The sequence below is a fragment of the Pseudonaja textilis genome, chromosome 1, assembly GCF_049901715.1.
Source record: "Pseudonaja textilis isolate UNSWEBS1 chromosome 1, rPseTex1.2, whole genome shotgun sequence".
Classification (NCBI taxonomy): Eukaryota; Metazoa; Chordata; class Lepidosauria; order Squamata; family Elapidae; genus Pseudonaja; species Pseudonaja textilis.
In genome coordinates this window covers 220898260-220917375 of record NC_141990.1, presented here as the reverse complement: position 1 = coordinate 220917375, position 19116 = coordinate 220898260, and the positions used below count along the sequence as shown (strand labels likewise).

General features: G+C 38.4%; 1 protein-coding gene across 2 annotated transcripts; it reads left to right on the top strand.

Moving 5' to 3' along the window:
* Nucleotides 1-1594: 1594 nt before the first annotated feature.
* Nucleotides 1595-18534, top strand: RETREG2 (reticulophagy regulator family member 2). 2 transcript variants are annotated; one of them, XM_026708011.2, is made up of 9 exons: nucleotides 1595-1989; nucleotides 6807-6913; nucleotides 10802-10832; nucleotides 11253-11388; nucleotides 12376-12460; nucleotides 13011-13148; nucleotides 13405-13499; nucleotides 14498-14633; nucleotides 15610-18534. In XM_026708011.2, exons 1-9 carry the CDS (start codon nucleotides 1742-1744, stop codon nucleotides 16299-16301), a joined length of 1668 nt encoding a protein of 555 aa, XP_026563796.1. In that variant the 5' UTR covers nucleotides 1595-1741; the 3' UTR covers nucleotides 16302-18534. The 2 variants fall into 2 exon arrangements, with proteins under 2 accessions (XP_026563796.1, XP_087776677.1); XM_087920551.1 differs by having other exon boundaries at nucleotides 1658-1989; nucleotides 6849-6913.
* Nucleotides 18535-19116: the final 582 nt, after the last annotated feature.

Sequence of the window (19116 nt, the reverse complement as noted above, 5' to 3'; positions counted from 1 at the left end):
TCCAAATAAACCATGCGGGGAAGGGCGAATTTTTGCCTTTGGAAAGGGAAGCCGAGCAGTTTCTTTCTTGGCACAGCGTAGAATTAGCCCCAGAGTCGGAGGCATAAGGGGACTGACTGCTAGGCTCCTACCCTCCTTCTGTCAGAGGATAGTAGTCAAAGATAGGTAGGTAGGTAGGTAGGTAAATAGATAGATAGATAGATAGATAGATAGACAGACCTTATTGTCACTTTGAATGTACACTAATCAGCATACATTAAAATGAAATTTTGTTGCATACAGCTCTTAAAGCATCCTCACTTCCAATATACACTACATAAACATGACAAAAATAGATACAAAATTATGCATATACCCACATATATGACACAGAGAAACAACACAGTCTAGTTCAGATGTATACATGTGCCTGGTGAGAAAAATGAATCTTGTGAGTTTTTACTAGACAGATGGCACAGGGAACAAAGCTGTTTCAGAATCTGCTCTTTTGTTTCTCAGCCTCCTTAAATAAGTAGCAAATACGTGTCTGACTCTGTTCACAGCCTCATGTCAGGTTCATTCACAGCATGGGTTAGATTACATAATGAGGAAAAGTGAACATATTACTGTATTGTGCGCTTTGGTTCCATGGTTCATAAGGACAGCAATCTAACATCCACAGAAAACGGCAGAGTTGTGCTGTAGAGGTAAAATAGCATTGAGAGAGAGCCCCTTTTTTCCTGCATCCACAAGATAGGCGTACTGTGCTGCTGTAAATCAGTTTGGCTCTATACCCACAAAAGTTCATGGCCTCATGCCACCCTGACGATGACTATGATTATTATGCACCATCAAGTCGACCACATGTTCTCCATGAGGATCTGTCTCCAATCTGGTCCTCTTTTAACAATGCACTCATTGCATCTGTCCCAAAGATGATTTTTCAAGAGGCAACTTGACTTTCTAGATTTTTCTTTGTAGATGTTTCGCTTTTCATCCAAAAAGCTTCTTCAGCTCTGAGATGCTTCTTGGATGAGAAGTAAAACATCTACAAAGAAAAGCCAAAAAGTCCAGTTGCCTCTTGAAAAAGCACCTTTGGGACAAATCATGATCTGGAATCTCCATAGACACACATGGCTGTTCTAATCAGTCCGCCATGCCACACTGAACACCTCAAATTTCAGCTTGCTTTATTGCCATTTTAATATTAATTGTAGGCATCACGTTTTATTAGCTGTTGGTTTTATTATTTATATGGCGACCAGTGGTAAATCGCTGCGGGTTGTCAGCAGGGTGAGGATTCTGGCGCTGATTATAAATATAGCCGTCTTAAATCATAAAGTCTCCATGGAAATGAATTTGAACTATGGGAGCTTCTTGGAGCACTGCGGTCTGTGACTTTATTAATGGGCTATTAAGGCTTCTGAAGCCTCCTCTGATTCTTCCGAAAAGCTGTCACTTCCTCTCTGACAGAGGCAGAAACAACTATCCAAGGAAAAACAATCAGAAAATTCGAACAGTCGCTCCAAGCCGTTACTATCTCTACTTTAGCATTGCGCAAGCGTGTGTGTGTATCTGTGTGTGTGGGGGGGGGTGTTGAATCCTCCTTCACGTGCCGAGGGGGGGAAATCACGTGATTGTCTTTACCACCAAGTTGGCCTCCGTGCGTTGTTGTTGCTGCCGCCGCCGCTACTTCCGGTTACGGCTGTCAGGAGGACTCGGCGCTCCTCCCTTACCTCTTTGCTCATCGCTGGCTGAAGCGATGGCGAGCGGAGGCCCGAGCGTGCCAGTCACAGAGGAAGGGGAGGCGGTGACGACGCTGTCCGGACCCGGCGCGGCAGAAACTGAGGAAGAGGAAGAGGAAGAGCAGGAGGTGTTGGCTCTAGCCGTCCGGCTGAGGCGACGTCTGAGGGGCTGGGAAGCCACCGTGACGGCCGTGCAGCGGCTCTTGGTTTGGGAGAGGCCGCCACAAAGCCTGGCCGGGGCCGTGGCGCTGGGAGCTGCTTTGTGGTGAGCGGAGGGAAGAGACGGCGGCGCAAAGCAGAGCGTGGCTCTCACGGGGCAGGGCCCGGAGGGGAAGGCGAGCGGAGCTGTAGAGGTGCTGCCGAGGGAGGGTTTTTTGTTTGTTTGTTTTAGGACTCTGAGCCGGAATCCCTGGCCCTGTTGTGGCTACTGAGGCTGCTGAAAGAGGGTTGTTACAAAAGGGGGCAGACCTGCCACTGGAGCCCGAAATACCTGCAGAGGCTGAGAAGGGATTGATTCCCGGCGGTGGAAACAATGCCCAACGAGAGCCCTAAATTACCGCATAAATCTTTCCCTGAAAGGGCTGTGTGAGATCTCGGATCTTATGCTCGCTTTGGGTCTTGTAGTCCCCTCTCCTCCCATTTTCCTTCAAGGAGTTCAAGACTTCAAGGTGGCATGCATAGGCTCGTGGACACAAAAAAACCACAGCATCTGAAGGAAGATTGGGTTGAGAAAACAAACCACTGACTGAAGTCACCCAATTAGGTTTGTGGATAAATAGAAAGTGGCATTTGGTTGCTGGTTAACCTAGGTTAAATGAAGCATATGGGAGTTCTCATGGACCACCACCTTAAGAATGATTCCTCACTGATCGATTCCCATTAATCTTACCAATCAGCTGTCCATATTCTTTTGGCTGTCTTGGAAGAGTTGGAGGGAATGAGAAACTTGGTCTGTCTACGCTGTGTTAGATGGGCATATGTGAGAACTATAATTAGATGGTGAATTGAGGGCTAAATTAAAGATTCCATAGTCTTCACTTAGAATACAGGCCAGTAGTGTAGAGATGTGGGAGTGGGAGCTATCCCAAATTCTCATAACTTTGTGTGGTAAATTAAACTCAGCAGTAATGATGTGGGCAGTGCTAGATAGTACAATACAGTCTAGTAGTATCCAGGTTTCTCTCAGATCAAGTCCAGTACTTAGAAAAATATTTTCTAATGCAGATGGTAAATTATTTATATATTCCTGAATACTGCAGCACAATATGATGGCTGTGTTGAAATAAGGATCATTTGATAATCTGATATGCAGTAATAAAATAATGAATTTTGTTTATTGTCAAGAGGCTGGTGAGTGAGTGGTGATATAAACTGATTGAAATAAATGAATCTGATGTTTTAATGTAAATGTAAATTACTTTTTGTATGTCTCTGCAGAAATATCCCCTGCCTGCTATCAGGATATTTCTCTCAATGCCTCATTTAGTTTATTGAATTAGACGTATATAACATGGGGCGATCCAAGCCACAAATTGCAATCAGTTTAGTAAGAGTAGAATTTTTTTCTAATGTATGAGCAGTAAGAAGGATAGCATGATATTAAGTTATAAATATCAAATTATACTGTTAATTGATAATTTGTGGAGATCACATGGTTGAATAACAGATAGACCTTTTGTGTTATTTGATGCCTGTATTCTTGATTTTACATTCTGGAAGTTTCTAGATTTCTTTTATATACCCTATAATGTTTGCTGTTGCAATACATTGTTTCTAACAACATAACTACACACCACTTTTTTCCAATTTCCAAAAGAAATGTTTTCTAGGCAGTGAAACAGAAGGCATATGTATTCTCATTTAATATTTATATCTAAGCATTCTCTGCCATACAGTAATGAATGGAGAGTAGTTAGATAAATCTAAAAGAATAAGATTTAAATGTATCAGTGATAAAAATGGATAGTTGTGGATAGAGTGCTGTAAAAATTGTTTTGTGAGATGTATCAGTGATATAAGAGTCTTGAAACTATGTGATGCAAATTGTAAATCTCAAATATTTTGGTTTTACTTGAACAAAATTAGGCTTGACACTGTTTTTGGTTGCCTGTACATAGAGATTCAGTACAGTGTCTTGGGTTAAAAGTATAGTTCAAAGAGGGGATTGCATCTCAGAATTAATGACTCACCTACTTGATGAACAGTCAGGTATTCTATTTTTCTAAACTCTAAAGTATGCCAGTATTATTTACTCTGCCTTATGGTAGCTCACCAGAGAGGTTAAAATCTTTCTAGCTTTGCCCTGAGAGATAGAAATGTAAATGCCAGGCTCTGATTTTTAGCAATTGAAATATAGGGAGTGTCACTGAGTGATGCCACATAAACAATCCTGTGCTGTTCTTATTCAGGTAAATACCACTAATCTTACTTCCAGTGGAACCACAAAGTAAAAAAGTATTATGTGAACCTAAGAAGATTATGCATTGGGTTATCTGTTCCAGAGTTCTTTGCAGGTTGATCTAAAGAGTAGTCATAGTTCATCATGCAAAATTTAATATTTGCTATCTGTGGCTTTATAAATAATTTTTGTTCTTTATTCTCAGTGGATAAATGAATTTTTTTCTATTTGTAAGTATTGCCAAGAGTTCTAGGATTGACTTGTGATAAACAAGAGCTGTTACTAGCAGTTACAGATACCTGGAGGTTTGCCCAGGTGTGTTTCTCATTAGACTGTGTATTCACTGCATACGAACTACATGGTTTGTAGTATAAATCTTGGAACTGATTGCTTAGTCACTCCTGGCAGTGTGTACTAGGTTGTAAGCTCAAGAAGCTTTTGCTTACCCTCTGCCAATTGAGATTTTGTCAAGCCTATAATTGCTGAGAATTGTTATGCTAGCACATTCCTTCCTTTCTAGCTATGTGGTTTCTGCACAGACAGCAACATTTAACAAGGCTGAGTAGTAGAGTCCAGCAACTGCTGGAAAAAAACCCAAAATAAAACATCCTGTTTACTCTTAGAGACAATGAGCTTACTCTCAGCAAAGCATATTCATGGACTGGAGCCATGCAGGGATTGGAATTGTATTTCTAGTGACTGCTGCTATGAAGACTTGAATTAAAAATAGCCAGAGAATGTTGTTGTTATTCTGTGTAGTAACTTTTTAGATACTCTATTACATGGGTGTCAAACTTGCAGGGTTATATTGCCATCACACAATATTTCACGACGTTTTCCCCCTTTGTGGAGCTGGGGTGGTGTGGCCTGCTTGTGATGTATCTGGCCCACCCGCCGCCAGTTTGATACCCCTGCTCTATGACAATGACAGAATTGATGGGTCTCTACCAGAAAAATAGTCATTATTACATTTTTAGAAACCAGTCATTTCAGATTCCTAGATAATATCTGCATAACCCTTATAAATGTGTACGTGCCTGTCATATAACTTCATTTTTCAGAATATGTGTTTCTATGATGTACACTCGTATTCTAGGGAATAATAATAAAAATCTAATAAAAATTGAAATATCTGTATAAGTGCAAATTTAAAAAAAAAACAGATTCTGAGTAAGTCGAACCTCTACCTTAGACTTAAGGTTAAAGACTTGCTTTGGGCTCTGAAGCTATTTTTTTCCAATTTTCTTTTATAATGAGAAAACAAATTTTCCAAGATTATTAAGATGGAATATAGATGTTGCTCTATTAAAAAGATACTGAGTACTGATAAAACAGTAGAAAGTAATTGAAGTTGTTCTCATGTATAAAAAGGATGTTTTTTTAAATATTAATATAGCTGCAACTCTTATAAATCTTTTTGATCATGACTGCATTTACTGTATAATTAAACCCTTTCTACTCCTGTGAATTATTTTGATTGGTCTTACATTTCTTTCCCAAAAGATATGTTCAAGTATCTGCAAACGTAGTACTCATACTTGAATACTTATTTCTGAGAACTACACATCTCTCTGCCTTGTCTCATCCATAACCATGTAGCAAAAAAATGAGACAGCTGTGAGAGGAAGAGCTATCTATTTAGCAACCTGTCTATGGAGATTCTCAGTCATCCAGGTCATGGTTGTCCCAAAGGTGCTTTTTTTTTTTCAAGAGGCAACTGGACTTTCTGGTGCCTCTTGAAAAAAAAGCACCTTTGGCATAACCATGACCTGGATGACTGAGAAACACTCTTCAAATGGTGCAGGAGTATGAACGGATTTCCAGAAATATTGCAGACTACAGGAATCATTTACGCTTCAGTTTGAGATGCAGACACAACAGACTCATTCCCAACAGCCTGCGTCTGTCTTCAACTGTGAAGGGACACAGGACAGAAACATCCTGCAGAAAGCACAGCTCCAACTTCTCATTGAAAATTAGAAAGTCCAATTGCCCCTTGGGGGAAAAAAAGCACCTTTGGGATATTTAGTCAAGACTTGTGCTGATGATGTTACCTAGTTAGGGTCGTGGGTTAGGGTTAGGTCTATAAGGAAACAAGCAAACTCAGAGAGCACCAAGGACCCTCATTTCAATCCTGAGCTGCAAATATTCTCCTTTATTGGTACTGTAGTTAGCAATCTATTTGTACTTATGGCAAGAACATTCTGAAAAAAATCAATGTGGGTAAAGAAAAATGGAACATTAGCACTGTTGCCCTTACTGAGCCTTAGGCCAGGAGCAGGCAGTATGCTGGTCTCTTATAGATCACAAATATTCAGTTTGGAGTCATGAAGAGCCCTACCTGTTTTTCTGCTGACCAGATGATCAAGTGGCAACAGACTGCTGGTTTCTTGCTGTCTAAAACCTTGGTCAAACAACCAGGATGACCTTTGGACAGAAAAGTTAACCAACCTATAATGATTGGGGAAGGATCAAAAATTGTATGAGAAATTCCATTCTGCCTTTTTTCCCCAACTCTGATACAAGTTGAGGAAGCTACTACTCCCTTGAAATTCACTATGGTCCAGAAGGCTTGGAAAGGGAAAGTAATCAATAGCTGATAAGACAATTGAGTCAGAAGAAATGGAATCTTTTGTTATATTTTTGCCAATACTTTATGTAATGCCTTGTCTCTGACTTTCCAGGTTGTTTTCCTCTACTTCATTACGTCCCCTTTTCCTCCTTAGTACTGGTTTTATTGGTATTTTGCTGTTGGAGAGATGGAAGCCCCAATTTTTATTGGATTTCTCAGGTAAGTGAACATAGTAAATGCAGTAGAAGTTAAGTCTTTTGCAAATATAGTTCTTTACTTTTGGTTCTAATTCTATTATTTCCTACTAGTGAAATTTAGGCTGGGCTTTTTCCTTAAGAACTTTATGTAGCAAGCAAGGGTGTTTCAGATCTATGAACTGATACTAAACACTATTTGACAGTGGGAATTGCTGACTCAGGAGCACATCTATTCATGAGGTCATTTGTGTCACAATTTGCTTGGATTTTACTTAAACTGAATTAAGGCAATGGTGTATTTCAGTTGGTTTGCACGGTATTGTATTGTCCACTTTGGAAGCCACTGAGAATTAAAGGGGTTTTTTTTCATCTAAAAGTACAGTATTTGATTCCTTGTTTATATGCATCCTTTATCTTTGGTTGATTTGTAGAAAATAACGCATATCTTGTATTATTAGGTCCTAAATATTTGAATACCATGAGCCGCAATTACGATTTTATGATAGCTCTGCCCTCATTTTTGCTTTAGCTTTTGATGATTGGACATTTAGGACATCCATCTGACAAGTCCTGTGTATGTGAAGCAAGTTGTGAAGTAATATACAAATGAAGACGAATATATGTGTCCCAGAATGCAGGATCCAATCTGGGTTGGTCACCGGGACTAGAGGTTTTGACTTCTGAGCTTTGTAGTAATTTATTTTATTTTAGATAACTTATCTGATTCAAAACTACCATAGCCAACTTTTCAGTAAAGGCTTATCGTAATTGAGAACTATGCAACAGCCTCCTTTTCTTTCTGCTCAAAAAGTACATTTATCTGTTCATCCTGTGAAGATTGTTTATGACCAACTGTAGAAATGGACGCTATAATTGATAATGAACATCCTGGTTGTTGAGGCACTGGAGGTATGTTGTAGGAGGAGATCTGGGATTTGAAAGTTATTCAGAAAACACTGCAGACATAGTATTTCTCAACAATATGCATGAGATTAAAATAAGTATCGCAAGAAAGAAACTGTTTGCAAGATGTTAATCTCCATGAATTTAATAATGATGCATTAATTAATAGCTCATTAACTGAATGAATGGGTTATATCATTCATAATATTGGTTGAAAGAGTGAATGATAAAAGCAAGGAATTGTCAGAGTCCCTATTTTAAATAGTTAGCATTGAATTAATGCTTTATGAATAACCTGACTTTTCTCCCATGTTTTTTGCCCAAAGAAATGCATCTTGCCATTTTAACTTCATGTTTTTGGTTGGTGACAGTGTTCATAATGTTACAAAATAAATGTTCAGGAGTGTTTATTACCCTATATTTTAAGTAATGGAGTTTTCATATGACATTCCTATATTCCTATTTGGGTGAGTGGATGCTTGTGGAAATTTGGACAATCTTTCTTCTTTTTCTTCAAGAAGATAAGTTCCATAGTGTACATTTGTTGTCTTATTCTGATAAAATCCTGGTGTAGTTGAAATTACAGAGGACATATGGCATTGGTGATTCATTGTTGGTTCTTAAAAAGAGTTATGATTAGATGATTAGGAATTTCATGGAGAGAGTATGGCATAATCTTTAGCCGTAGTCCATATAGAGGGTTCTTCACTTTCAGCTCTTAAAGGAGTAATATTGTGCAGTTTTCTTGCATTTGGTTAGAAAAATTCTGTTTGCTTGTATTTATGCTAGTTTCTTCATAATTTTTAATATATTTCCACTCTGTATAGCTAAACCCGATGCTTTCCTTTGTAGACTTTGTAAGAACACATGGATTACAGTAATACTTGATAGTGGCAAAAAAATCAGCAGGAGCCTGAATAACATTTTTATTAAAAAGCATGAGCTTTCAGGAACTTATATGTTTTCATAAAACGTGTTAGCAAGAAAAGGATTTCTTGGGATTTTTCAGATTTACTTATAAATCATTTTGATATAGCTGCTCTTTGCAGAGGTGCATTGGAATTCTAAAAATTAGGTATCTTTTTGCTGAACACTTATTGTTCAAACTGAAATCTACAATCTTCTTTTTCTAAGTATCATACTGCATGCTGTTTTATCATGCTGAGCATTTTCTTAAAGCTCTGTAATTAGGAAATTGGCAAAACAGACTTGTTTCTTTTGGATTAATCAGGGAACCCCAATTATCAAATTTATCAAATTATCAATTTTGCACCGGTTTTGGGAATTGAAGTTTCTTTTGCATTTTCTAAGCTTCCAAAATAAAATAGGGTGAAACGGGTAAAACAGGGCTAATATTACTGAATGGGTTAATTAAGGCTGTACAGGCCCTTTAATCTCCTAGGAAGAGCAAAATAGGCTGATGTAAGCCAGTCATAGTGCTCCAACATACAATGACTAGCTTCCACTGTCTTGTAGGCAGCACAGTATTCAGAATATTCATAGATGTAGTAAATACCCATTGTATTAAGCTGCTGAATTAACAGTACTTTTTCATGTGATAGAATAAACGCTGTCTTTCATATGAGCACAGTAACTGTGATTATTGGGTGCTTGTGTTTGCGAAATCTGGCCCACAAACTTCACAAGATTGTTTCAATGAGCTGTTCAGTTTGTACACAACAGAAAAACCCTGATTGCGGTTTGTAGGGACTATATACAGGCCTTAATATTATAAGTAACAGAACAGCATGACAGCTGCTAAAAACTGGTGAAACTTTTCCGGATTCAGTTCTCTGTTGCAAATGAGTTTTTTCACAAACATTTTTATATGGTTAAGACTTAAATGGTTGGGCACAACTGAGTTGCTCTTTTGGCAGCTTTGCATTTCCATGTTTGACATGCTATGTGCGAAGAAAGTCTCAGTTTCTTCAACAATTCTCCTTAGGTATTTATAGTTATTTTAGTTAGTTATATTTTTATTATTACTGAATCAACATTAAAAAGATTTTGCAAAATAAACATCTGAAAATACGGTGTGAAATTAATGGAAAAAATATGATTTGAGGTCGTAGGTGAAAGCATAGCAAATAAGTTATACATTTGAATATTGGAACATTTTATAATTTTCATATTTTCATGACTTTAACCATAGTAGTCAGAAACACACTTTAAAAAATACAACAAAGAACTTGAATTTCTCCAGTATGGAAACTTTTGTATAGTATGCTAAGTGTTTTTGCTAAGATTTATTTATTTGGCTACTACTTATGGAAAAATCAATGAGAATTCCAGTTCTGCATTTAGTTTTGACCAGATGTTCAAGTGTTCAGGAAAGTTCTTCCGAGTGTCAACTACATCTATGTGCTATTTGGGAAATTTCAAAGTCTCAATTGAAAATACTGTTGTTGTTATTGTTGTTGTCAATCTTCAATTCAATTCACAGTCTGGGACTGGTACCAATTTAACAGTTCAAGTCCTAACCAAAGACCTGTTAAGGTAGCGTCTGAGTATATAGGCAATACCAACTAGGGTGGTTTTCTGCAAAGTCAGGATATTCAGGTATAGTAAGTTCAAAATTTCCATGTATCTACGCGGCCCTTTGGTTATTGCTCCAAGGGCTCCTATTACTATTGGAACAACCATTGATATATTCCTCCATAGTTGTTCAACTTCAATTTGCAAATTATTACTATTATTAAGTTGATATGACATTAAGTTTATTAAATTTATATGACACATGACTTCCAGTGCCTAATTTAGTCCATGAAATATTGTTAGTATATATTAAATGGTTAATAAATAGTTGTTAGTATACGTTAATATAGTACCACAGTATTTGGGCAACTTCCAAAGTGTGGGTCTTGCTTTTCCTTAGTCCTTGTAATACCTACACTTATAAAGCTAAGTTCTTCAGCTCTGTATATGTTAGATGATTGCTAAAGACGAACTTCTATGTTTCATTTCTCAATGAGTGCTTTAAAAAAAAACACTTTTTTTTATCCTGCAGTACAACCCATAGAAGAACCTGGGGGAGACAGGTAGGTGTGTTCTTAACATTCTGGGGAAGATCTTTATTTTTGTCATTTTTCCTTGTTCTTGTTCATGTAGCTCAGTATTTTGATTTGTGATACTATTTGAAAAATCCCTTCTAGAATATATTCTTTAACCTATTTATTTGATCTTACTTTGTAGGATTGGGAACTGAAATACAAACATTTAAATATTGCTTGATCAGATCAGATCAGATCACAGAACATACTGTATTTTCAAACCCTCAAAAATTGTTCCTGTGGGTAGATGTCTCTTCTGAAAATATGTTTACATTTTCAAACAAAGTGTGGTGTTTTTAATTGGACCTTGGTTAGCCCGAATATCTTCTTGTGAAAATTATTGTATTAAATACAATATTGGGGGTCATTTTGAAGGCTTTGCTTACTAATATGTTGTTTTTATTCCAGTGACCATGAGATGACAGGAGCACAACCTCACCTGCTCAGTATTTCAGAACTCTGTCGTTGCTTGGCTGAGAGCTGGATTACCTTTAGGCTATACCTGCAGGAACTTCTGCAGTATAAGAAGCAAAACCCTGCCAAGGTGGGTACGGAATTTGTAGGGCCTTTCATGTAAGAAGCCAAAGCGTACTATAGTCACTGTTGTTCTAGGGAAAGTTGTCCCATGTTTGACTTCAGAGGAAGGCATTAAAATGCATTGTCTCTGGGAATTAGAACTGATTCATATCTAGACATTTTTCTGCATGGATGTTAAAATAACTATATTTGGACATGGTCATCCTGCTGTACAAGCGGTGTTTTAAGTAGTGAGCTTAATAAAGCATTGCTCAATGTATGTGAAAACAAAAAAACTGTAATAGAGGTTTTATTACATCACTTCAGTCGAAATACAGGTAACACAAGTTATTTCCCAACAATTGTCCTTGGACAAGCATCTCTTTGATGGCCCACTCACAACATTATTTGCATTAACTTGTTGCTAACAAAGCTGTTCTTAAGACTTTTGTAGAATTTTTGTTCATAATTTCTAAGCATTTCCTGTTTTCTACTGTTATACTTATTAATTTAGAGCAGGGGTGTCCAACCTTGGCAACTTTAAGCTTTGCTGGCTGAGGAATTCTGGGAGTTGAAGTCCACAAGTCTTAAAGTTGCCAAGGTTGGACACCCCTGATTTAGAGTTTAATAACTTTAGTTTTGTGCACTTGTGCATTGTTTGCATATTACTTCTTTTGATGCGGCCTTCTCTGTGGAGTAATTATGACTTGTCCTAGGGGAGCAAAAAGCATCTTAATTAATATATGCAAGAAGGCCAGTGACCAATATGTTTCAGGCATGTTGTTTTTTCTTCTGTTCAGAAGCTAAATATTAGCTAGCTATTCTTATGAAGATTAGTCTTAGAGTATATAAAAAGATTTGTGGATAATTGCAAGCAACATTAAAGAATGAAAGGCCCTTGTAATTTGGGAGGCACTGTAAATCTGTTACAAAGAAGGCTACGTATACTAGCTATCCTGAGAGCGTTTCTTTTTTCTAAACATTCGTTTTATCCCTCTTCCTTCTGTTTGTCCAGTTCTGTGCCAGAATCTGCTCAGGATGCTTGATTCTAGCAATTGTGGGACATTATGTTCCGGGCATCATGATCTCCTACATTGCCTGTGAGTATGTTTAATCCTTTGCATCCCTTTTAAAATTAAAGACACCATTTTAATAACAAATATTGTAAGCTTCTAGGCATGCACAGGCATTTTCAGCAAACCAATTTAAAAGACAATACAGCAACATTTTCAAACGGTACTGTAAAAACCTTTATATAAAGCCAGTAGTAGAGCTTTCAAATGGTGATATATATTTCCTCTGCCAGTTTCATGAGGAAAAAAGGTTGGGGAATAAGGGCAATTGTGTTTTTAGTGTGGGGGAAGCTAATGCAAAAACCTGCCAAATTTATTTTTGCAGTTTATTCAATTTCAGCTCTGGAATCTAAGGTGTTTTTTTTCCTATTTATGCATTATTAACAACATTGATAGAGAGATTGAGTGCTGAATTTGTACACTTCTGGTACTATGTCAGGCACAGGAAGAATTACTGAACATAAGAAACAGTGAGAGGGACTGATAAATTGATGGTCCTAGAGAAGACATTAACTGACTTAGCATCAGCGAATATATATGCTTTTAACACATCTCTGAGTTCTATCCATATTTCCAGTACTTAGTATTCTGCTGTGGCCACTGGTAGTTTACCGTGAACTCATTCAGAGAATGTATACTCGTTTGGAGCCCATCCTAATGAAACTGGACTACAGTATGAAGGTGGAGACTTTGCATCTTAAACATGAAAAGAAAAGTAAGACAACTGTTGCTTACTACTAAAAATACAGATCAAAAATTACTAAAGAAAGTTGGATTGACTGGTTTCTCTAGTAGGAACAGGGTCTATAGTAAGCCTGTAGAAAATGTATGGATGTCAGTGTGCAAACTGGGGCAAGGAATGCGAAGAAGCACACACTGTTAAAAAAAACTTTTTGTAAAACAATATTTTCTTTTCTGTAGGACTAACTCACAGAAGCCATGGGCAATATTTATTTTGTGTTACTCTACAGAACGTCAAGGAAAGATTGAGCCAGAAGCTGGCAATGAACCAATGGCAGAAACAGAAAGTGAGAGTGAAGCAGAACTGTCTGGCTACTCTCCAGTGGTAAGGGTGGCAGGAAAGAAGCAAAGGGTGAAGCACAATCAGGCGAAAGAAGGGGGAGGCTGGAGACATGACACCGATAAAGACACAGTGTTGACACAATGACTGAGTGAACTTCACATTGAGGAGGGTGTGTGTGAGGACAGTCATCTGGTTTGTATCGCTGGATGCTTCAACCCAGTAGGCCTTTGAGCTCTTCAGGCATGACTGCTTCCTGTTTAGAGCATCCTTATATTTCTCATGATTTGTATAGAGAGAGGCAAAGTAATGATGGGAAGGGAATTTTTTTAAATCTCAAAACCCACATTCACTTTGGATGAATGGAAGTAGCGTTCTCTTGTATTAGATACTTAAAGTCCAGCAGGGGTAAATAAATTTTAAGGACGTTTTTTAAAAAAATCTTGTACTCACATATAAGTATATTCAAGTGTCCCTCAACTCAGTAATGAAATTATATTTTATTTTTAAAAAACTGTATTTCAACACATTTTTATTTATTTTTGAACAATAATCATGTCATAGCCTCCTCTGAAAAAGCAGGTGATATGGTTCAGACCAATTTTTCCCTGAGATTCTTAAAGCTGGCAGACTAAAAGTGGCAGATTCTTCATGTTTTTGAATATAATAACATAAATTCTATCAATGTTGATTGTTTGCAACACCTTTCCTTCAGGTTCATAGGTAGTAAGATCCTCTTAATTTTTAAATTATGAACTACTTTTCCCAATGTGGCAGTTCGTTAAACAATCAGAAGGAGCATTCTAGCAATCCATATGGGATATCTTTGCTAACCATGCTATTTGGACTTGCTGCTGCTCTGGATTGTAGTTTGACGTGTCATAGTCATCATAATTTGTTGAAGGTGTATGCAGCATCTAGGTCAAGCATTGATCTGATAGGGGATATGGCTGGGTTGGCATTCAAGATGCATCCTCTCTATTGAGTTTTTATCTGAGCAAATCCAGCCTTGCAATATAATCTTAATGTTATCTCTATTGCAGGTAGATGTGAAGAAGACAGCTCTGGCATTAGCAATCACAGATTCTGAACTCTCCGATGAGGAGGCATCTATCCTAGAAAGTGGAGGATTCACGGTCTCCAGAGCAACAACACCACAACTGACAGATGTGTCTGAAGGTGGTATATTCCCGTTTCATATTTCAACTTGGAGCCATTGAATGATACAATACAAACTCTATATTGCTTTGTGGCAGAACTAAGAAAAATTAAGCAAGAACTGGAAGGGATCACATAATTCTGAATGTTTCTGGCTTCATAGTACATGTAGATTGCAGTGTCTTTTGCATGTTAATTTTGTAACTGCTAATTAATTTGGAAGTAATTAGTAATTCCCCTGTCTTGGTCCCAGTTATAGTACAGAATTATAACAAAAAAACTTCACTGAATTGAAACTTTGCTTCACTGAATTGGTTTCCACTGCTCTTGCATTCTTTTTTCTTCACCTCCATCCTCTAACAAAATGGCACCCAGATGATTACTTACAACAACCACACCGGCCTAGATCATATCCTATCCTTTAACTCTTCCTGAAAACAATTGTGGAAGAGGTTTTTGTCAATGAGGAATTCTGTTCCTTATAGATCCATCCAAAGCAGGGGTAGTGTATTATAATATTAATTTTCCATTCATTGTTTGGAGTGGAGTGGTTTGAATTAAACCTGCTTTGACAAGACTCAGAAATGACTTTTTGAGATGCAAAGCTGTATATTATGACTGGCCAATATAATTAGGAGTTCTTTATAAACTGATTGAAATTGTATAATGTGTATTTACCAATGGCACTTTATCCTTATAACAAGATATAATAAAGAAAAGTTTTACTGAGCATGCCTGTTTGGATTGCGACTTTTAGATTTGAGCTAGCAGTACAGCTCTTGGCTTATAGAACTTCAGGCAGAGAAGATGGAAAAACATTGTAATGCAGCTCAGAAGGGGAAAAAAAAGAACAAAAGCCAGGCCAGCATGTTCAGAAATTTGTATAGTAAACAAGAGTGAAACCCATAGTGGAGCTAGCAGCCACATTAAAGATTCAGAGCCGTAATCTCAAGTGCTGAAAGTTACATGCTTACTAACTGCCTATCTGCTTTTTTAGATCTGGACCAGCAGAGCCTCCCCAGTGAGCCTGAAGAATGCTTCACCAAGGATTTAGCAGAATTCCCTTCTGTAGAAGAGTTCCATTCCAAAGACTTGGGACCATCCAATGAAGATGACAATTTTGGGATTCCCATTCAAAGTGCACAACAGCTAAACTCTGCTGAAGAGGAAGAGGAGGCGGCGGCGGCATCAGCAGTAGCTGCCGCCATGAATTCGGACACATCCATTCTGTGCCTGGCCTCACCCCTGCATTTTGTAAATACCCATTTCAATGGGAATGGGCAGGCAATGGTGGGGGGAATCCCTGAATCCCAAGCTACCTGTGCACAAGGCCTGGGGCTACACATCGATTCGTTGAGTCAAGAGATTGTTACTACGGCTATCAGCACAGTTGTGCAGAACACCCTGTCAGCTCTGCTCCACTCCTCGGAGGACACTGAAGGGCCTTGTTTCTCTGAGTTCTTGCCTACTGAACCTGAAGAGAGACTTAGTTTCCAGGCACAGCTATCTGAGAATGAGGAGGTGGGAACAGCTCCTCTGCCTGGGAAAGAAGAGGAGGAAGAGGAAGCTGATGATTTTGAGCTGCTGGATCAGAAGGAGCTGGAGCAAATGGATACAGAGCTAGGCCTTTCTGGAGAAACAGAAGCTCCAGGAGCTCCTCCTCAACCTCCTAAAGAACCATCACCCTGATCTCACTGTCCAGTTCTGTTTCCGTAGCTGCCAGAAGGGACAAACAGAGAAGTTTAGGCTGTACTGAAGGACAGATAGACATGTGGCAAAGTCCAAGCAAAGCACCCATATTTGCAGTGTTATGTCTGGAATTGAAAGTTGTTGTCCTCCTCCTCCTCCTAGTATTGGCCTTTCCATCAGGCCTCTGTTTCTGCCCATGCTTCTTAGTGATGATGCAGTCTTTGTCTGCTGCTGTAATTTTTCTGTAGTAGTCTGTTTTGCTGTTTTTATTTCGCACATATTTTCTGCTAGATATTACTGCCACTACAACTTACTGCTCATCCCCATATATCCAGTAGGAAATAAAGGAGTTTTATTCAGCAGAGAGGGTGTAAATAATTTAAAGAGGACATTGGTCTGTTAATTGAACAGGAAGGAAAAACATTCTTGGAGAAATAGATTTGGGAGGGGTTTTCTTTTTCACAGAAAGTTGGGGAATAGAAAGTATGTTTTCATGTAGTGATACCATATAGATAATTTTTTTCTGGGAAAATGAAGGCAATCTGAACTTTAACTATCTTGCACAGAAAGCAGGTGCTTCTACAGTTCCAAGAACCAGTTCTATATTCTCAAATATTTTAAACCTTCAGCCTATTTTCCACTATACATAGGGTGAATATACACTATGCTCAAGGTTTCCAGGAAGGCACAGCCTGGTTTTATTTATTCTGAACTACACATGTAGTTGTCTGGAATTTTTAAAAATTCAGTTGGAAGAACTCAAATTTAGTTGTAGAATCTGGAAGCCTCTTTCCTCTTCCTTTTCCCTTTCTGCTGCACTTTACAAATATTTTTGCTTGTTGGTATCAACCCTGCCCTATAATATCCTGGGCAAAATGAGTTCTTCTAATGCCCTTAGCCTCGCCTCAGGGAGAGAAGCAAAACAGCTAGAAAAGACATTATGTGAGACACTAGAAATAATTCTGGTGTCGAAGGGGAGGAAGGGGACTCGTTTTGCCTATCAACTCCCTTCACTTTTGCAAGACCAAGCATTTCAATTGCAATATTTTTGCTAATTGGAGCAATATGTCCATTTCTGTTTTCAGGAGAAAGAACTGGGCAAGATGGTTGGTCTCCCCTCCCTCCCCAAAAGTGGTCATTGTCCATAGGGATGGATTGTGAAATGTTACAGGAAACACAGTGGAAACAAAACGGCTTATAAAGTTGCAAGGGTCAATACTTTTATTTTAAAGCAGCAGAGTTGCTGCAAAGTTACAACTGTTTAGCAGTGGCCTTCTTAATTGAATGGCTCTTGGTTTGTTCCTTCACTTCTGCCCGTTTCAGCCAGTTTTCCCATGAATTGTCAGTCTTGGTATTGTTGCTCGTTTTCCAAGGGACTACAAGCCATAGTGCAAAACACAGCATTATGAGTTGGTTGTCCTCTCATTGTGTAAAGTATTCAAAATATACCGTATGTCACCCAGCTGTTGGTGCGCTAGGATAAAGAGAAACTACAACTTAGATTTATAAATGCAGGCTCCAGATCTCTGTTACCGGCCCCATAGGACTTTCCCCTTAAGCTGCACTTCTAAGTTATTTGATTAAGATGCACGAAGGGCATCTGAAGGAAATCCAAATGCGTCTGCAATTTTGGCCTCCATACCTAACCTCTCCCCCTACCTTTGACAACTGCTAGGAAGATAACTGTACTTACTGCCTTCTTTCTCTTTCTCCATTCAGACTTCTGATAAATGGTAATGAATTTGTAGGTGTCTGCAAGCACAACTGTTCTTGTCAGCCAGAGCTGGCTCCTTTTCTGTCCTGTATTGCCTGCCCCTCCCTCGAAAGGAGTGGAGTGGGGTGACTGTGAATAACAGCTTCCTCTTACTGTCTGCACTTTGGAAACAGGCAGCTTTGTGGCACTGAGTGTAAAGCCTGCCCACCCTTTGTGTTGTGCCCTGGCAATAATTTTTCCACTCAGTGAAAAAGCCCTAACTTTTTCTTTCTGATGCAGAAGGCATGTATTGTGTTGATATTTCTCTCTCTGGTTCTTTATGCTTTCTTCCTTTCCTTTGGTGGCAGCAATGCCCGGCTGCTCCAGGATAGAGACTCCTAATGAAGGGCTGGAAAATAGCTATTATCATTGCCCGGGAAAGGTGAAAGGCTTTAAATTGTGTAGCAGTGTTTATTCTATGACTAAATATTTAAAAATGAAATGTAGTCTTTTTAATAAAAAAAAGTTTAAAGATTTGAATTTTGGGTGAAAGATATATTTTTTTTCTTAGTCAACTTAAAGAGTCCCAGTTTGTACATTTTTTTTACTTTGGTCAGTGTGTGCAAGTGTGAGCAGTGATTCCTAAGTCAATGCCGGAAAGCTATTCCAGGTAGTCCTTGAATTACAACCACTAGTGAGCCCAAAATTTATGTTGCTAAGTGAAACATTCATGAAGTGAGTTTTGCCCCATTTTATAACTTTTCTTGCCACAGTTGTTGTGAATCATTGCATTTGTTAAGTTAGTAACATGATTTTTAAGTGAATCTGGATTCCCCCTTGATTTTGCTTGTCGGAAGGTTGCAAAAGATGACCCCAGGGCCCCAGGCCAGGACACTGCAATTGTCATGAATATGAACCAGTTGCCAAGCATCTGAATTTTGATCATGTGGCAATAGGGATGCTGCAACGGACGTAAGTGCGAAAAATGGACAGAAGTCACTTTTTTCAGTACCGTTGTAACTTTGAACGGTCACTAAATGAATGGTTGTAAATTGAGGACTACCTGTACCATACCAAGGGTGATACTCATTTGAATGTACACTACAATTCATTTAAGCTCGT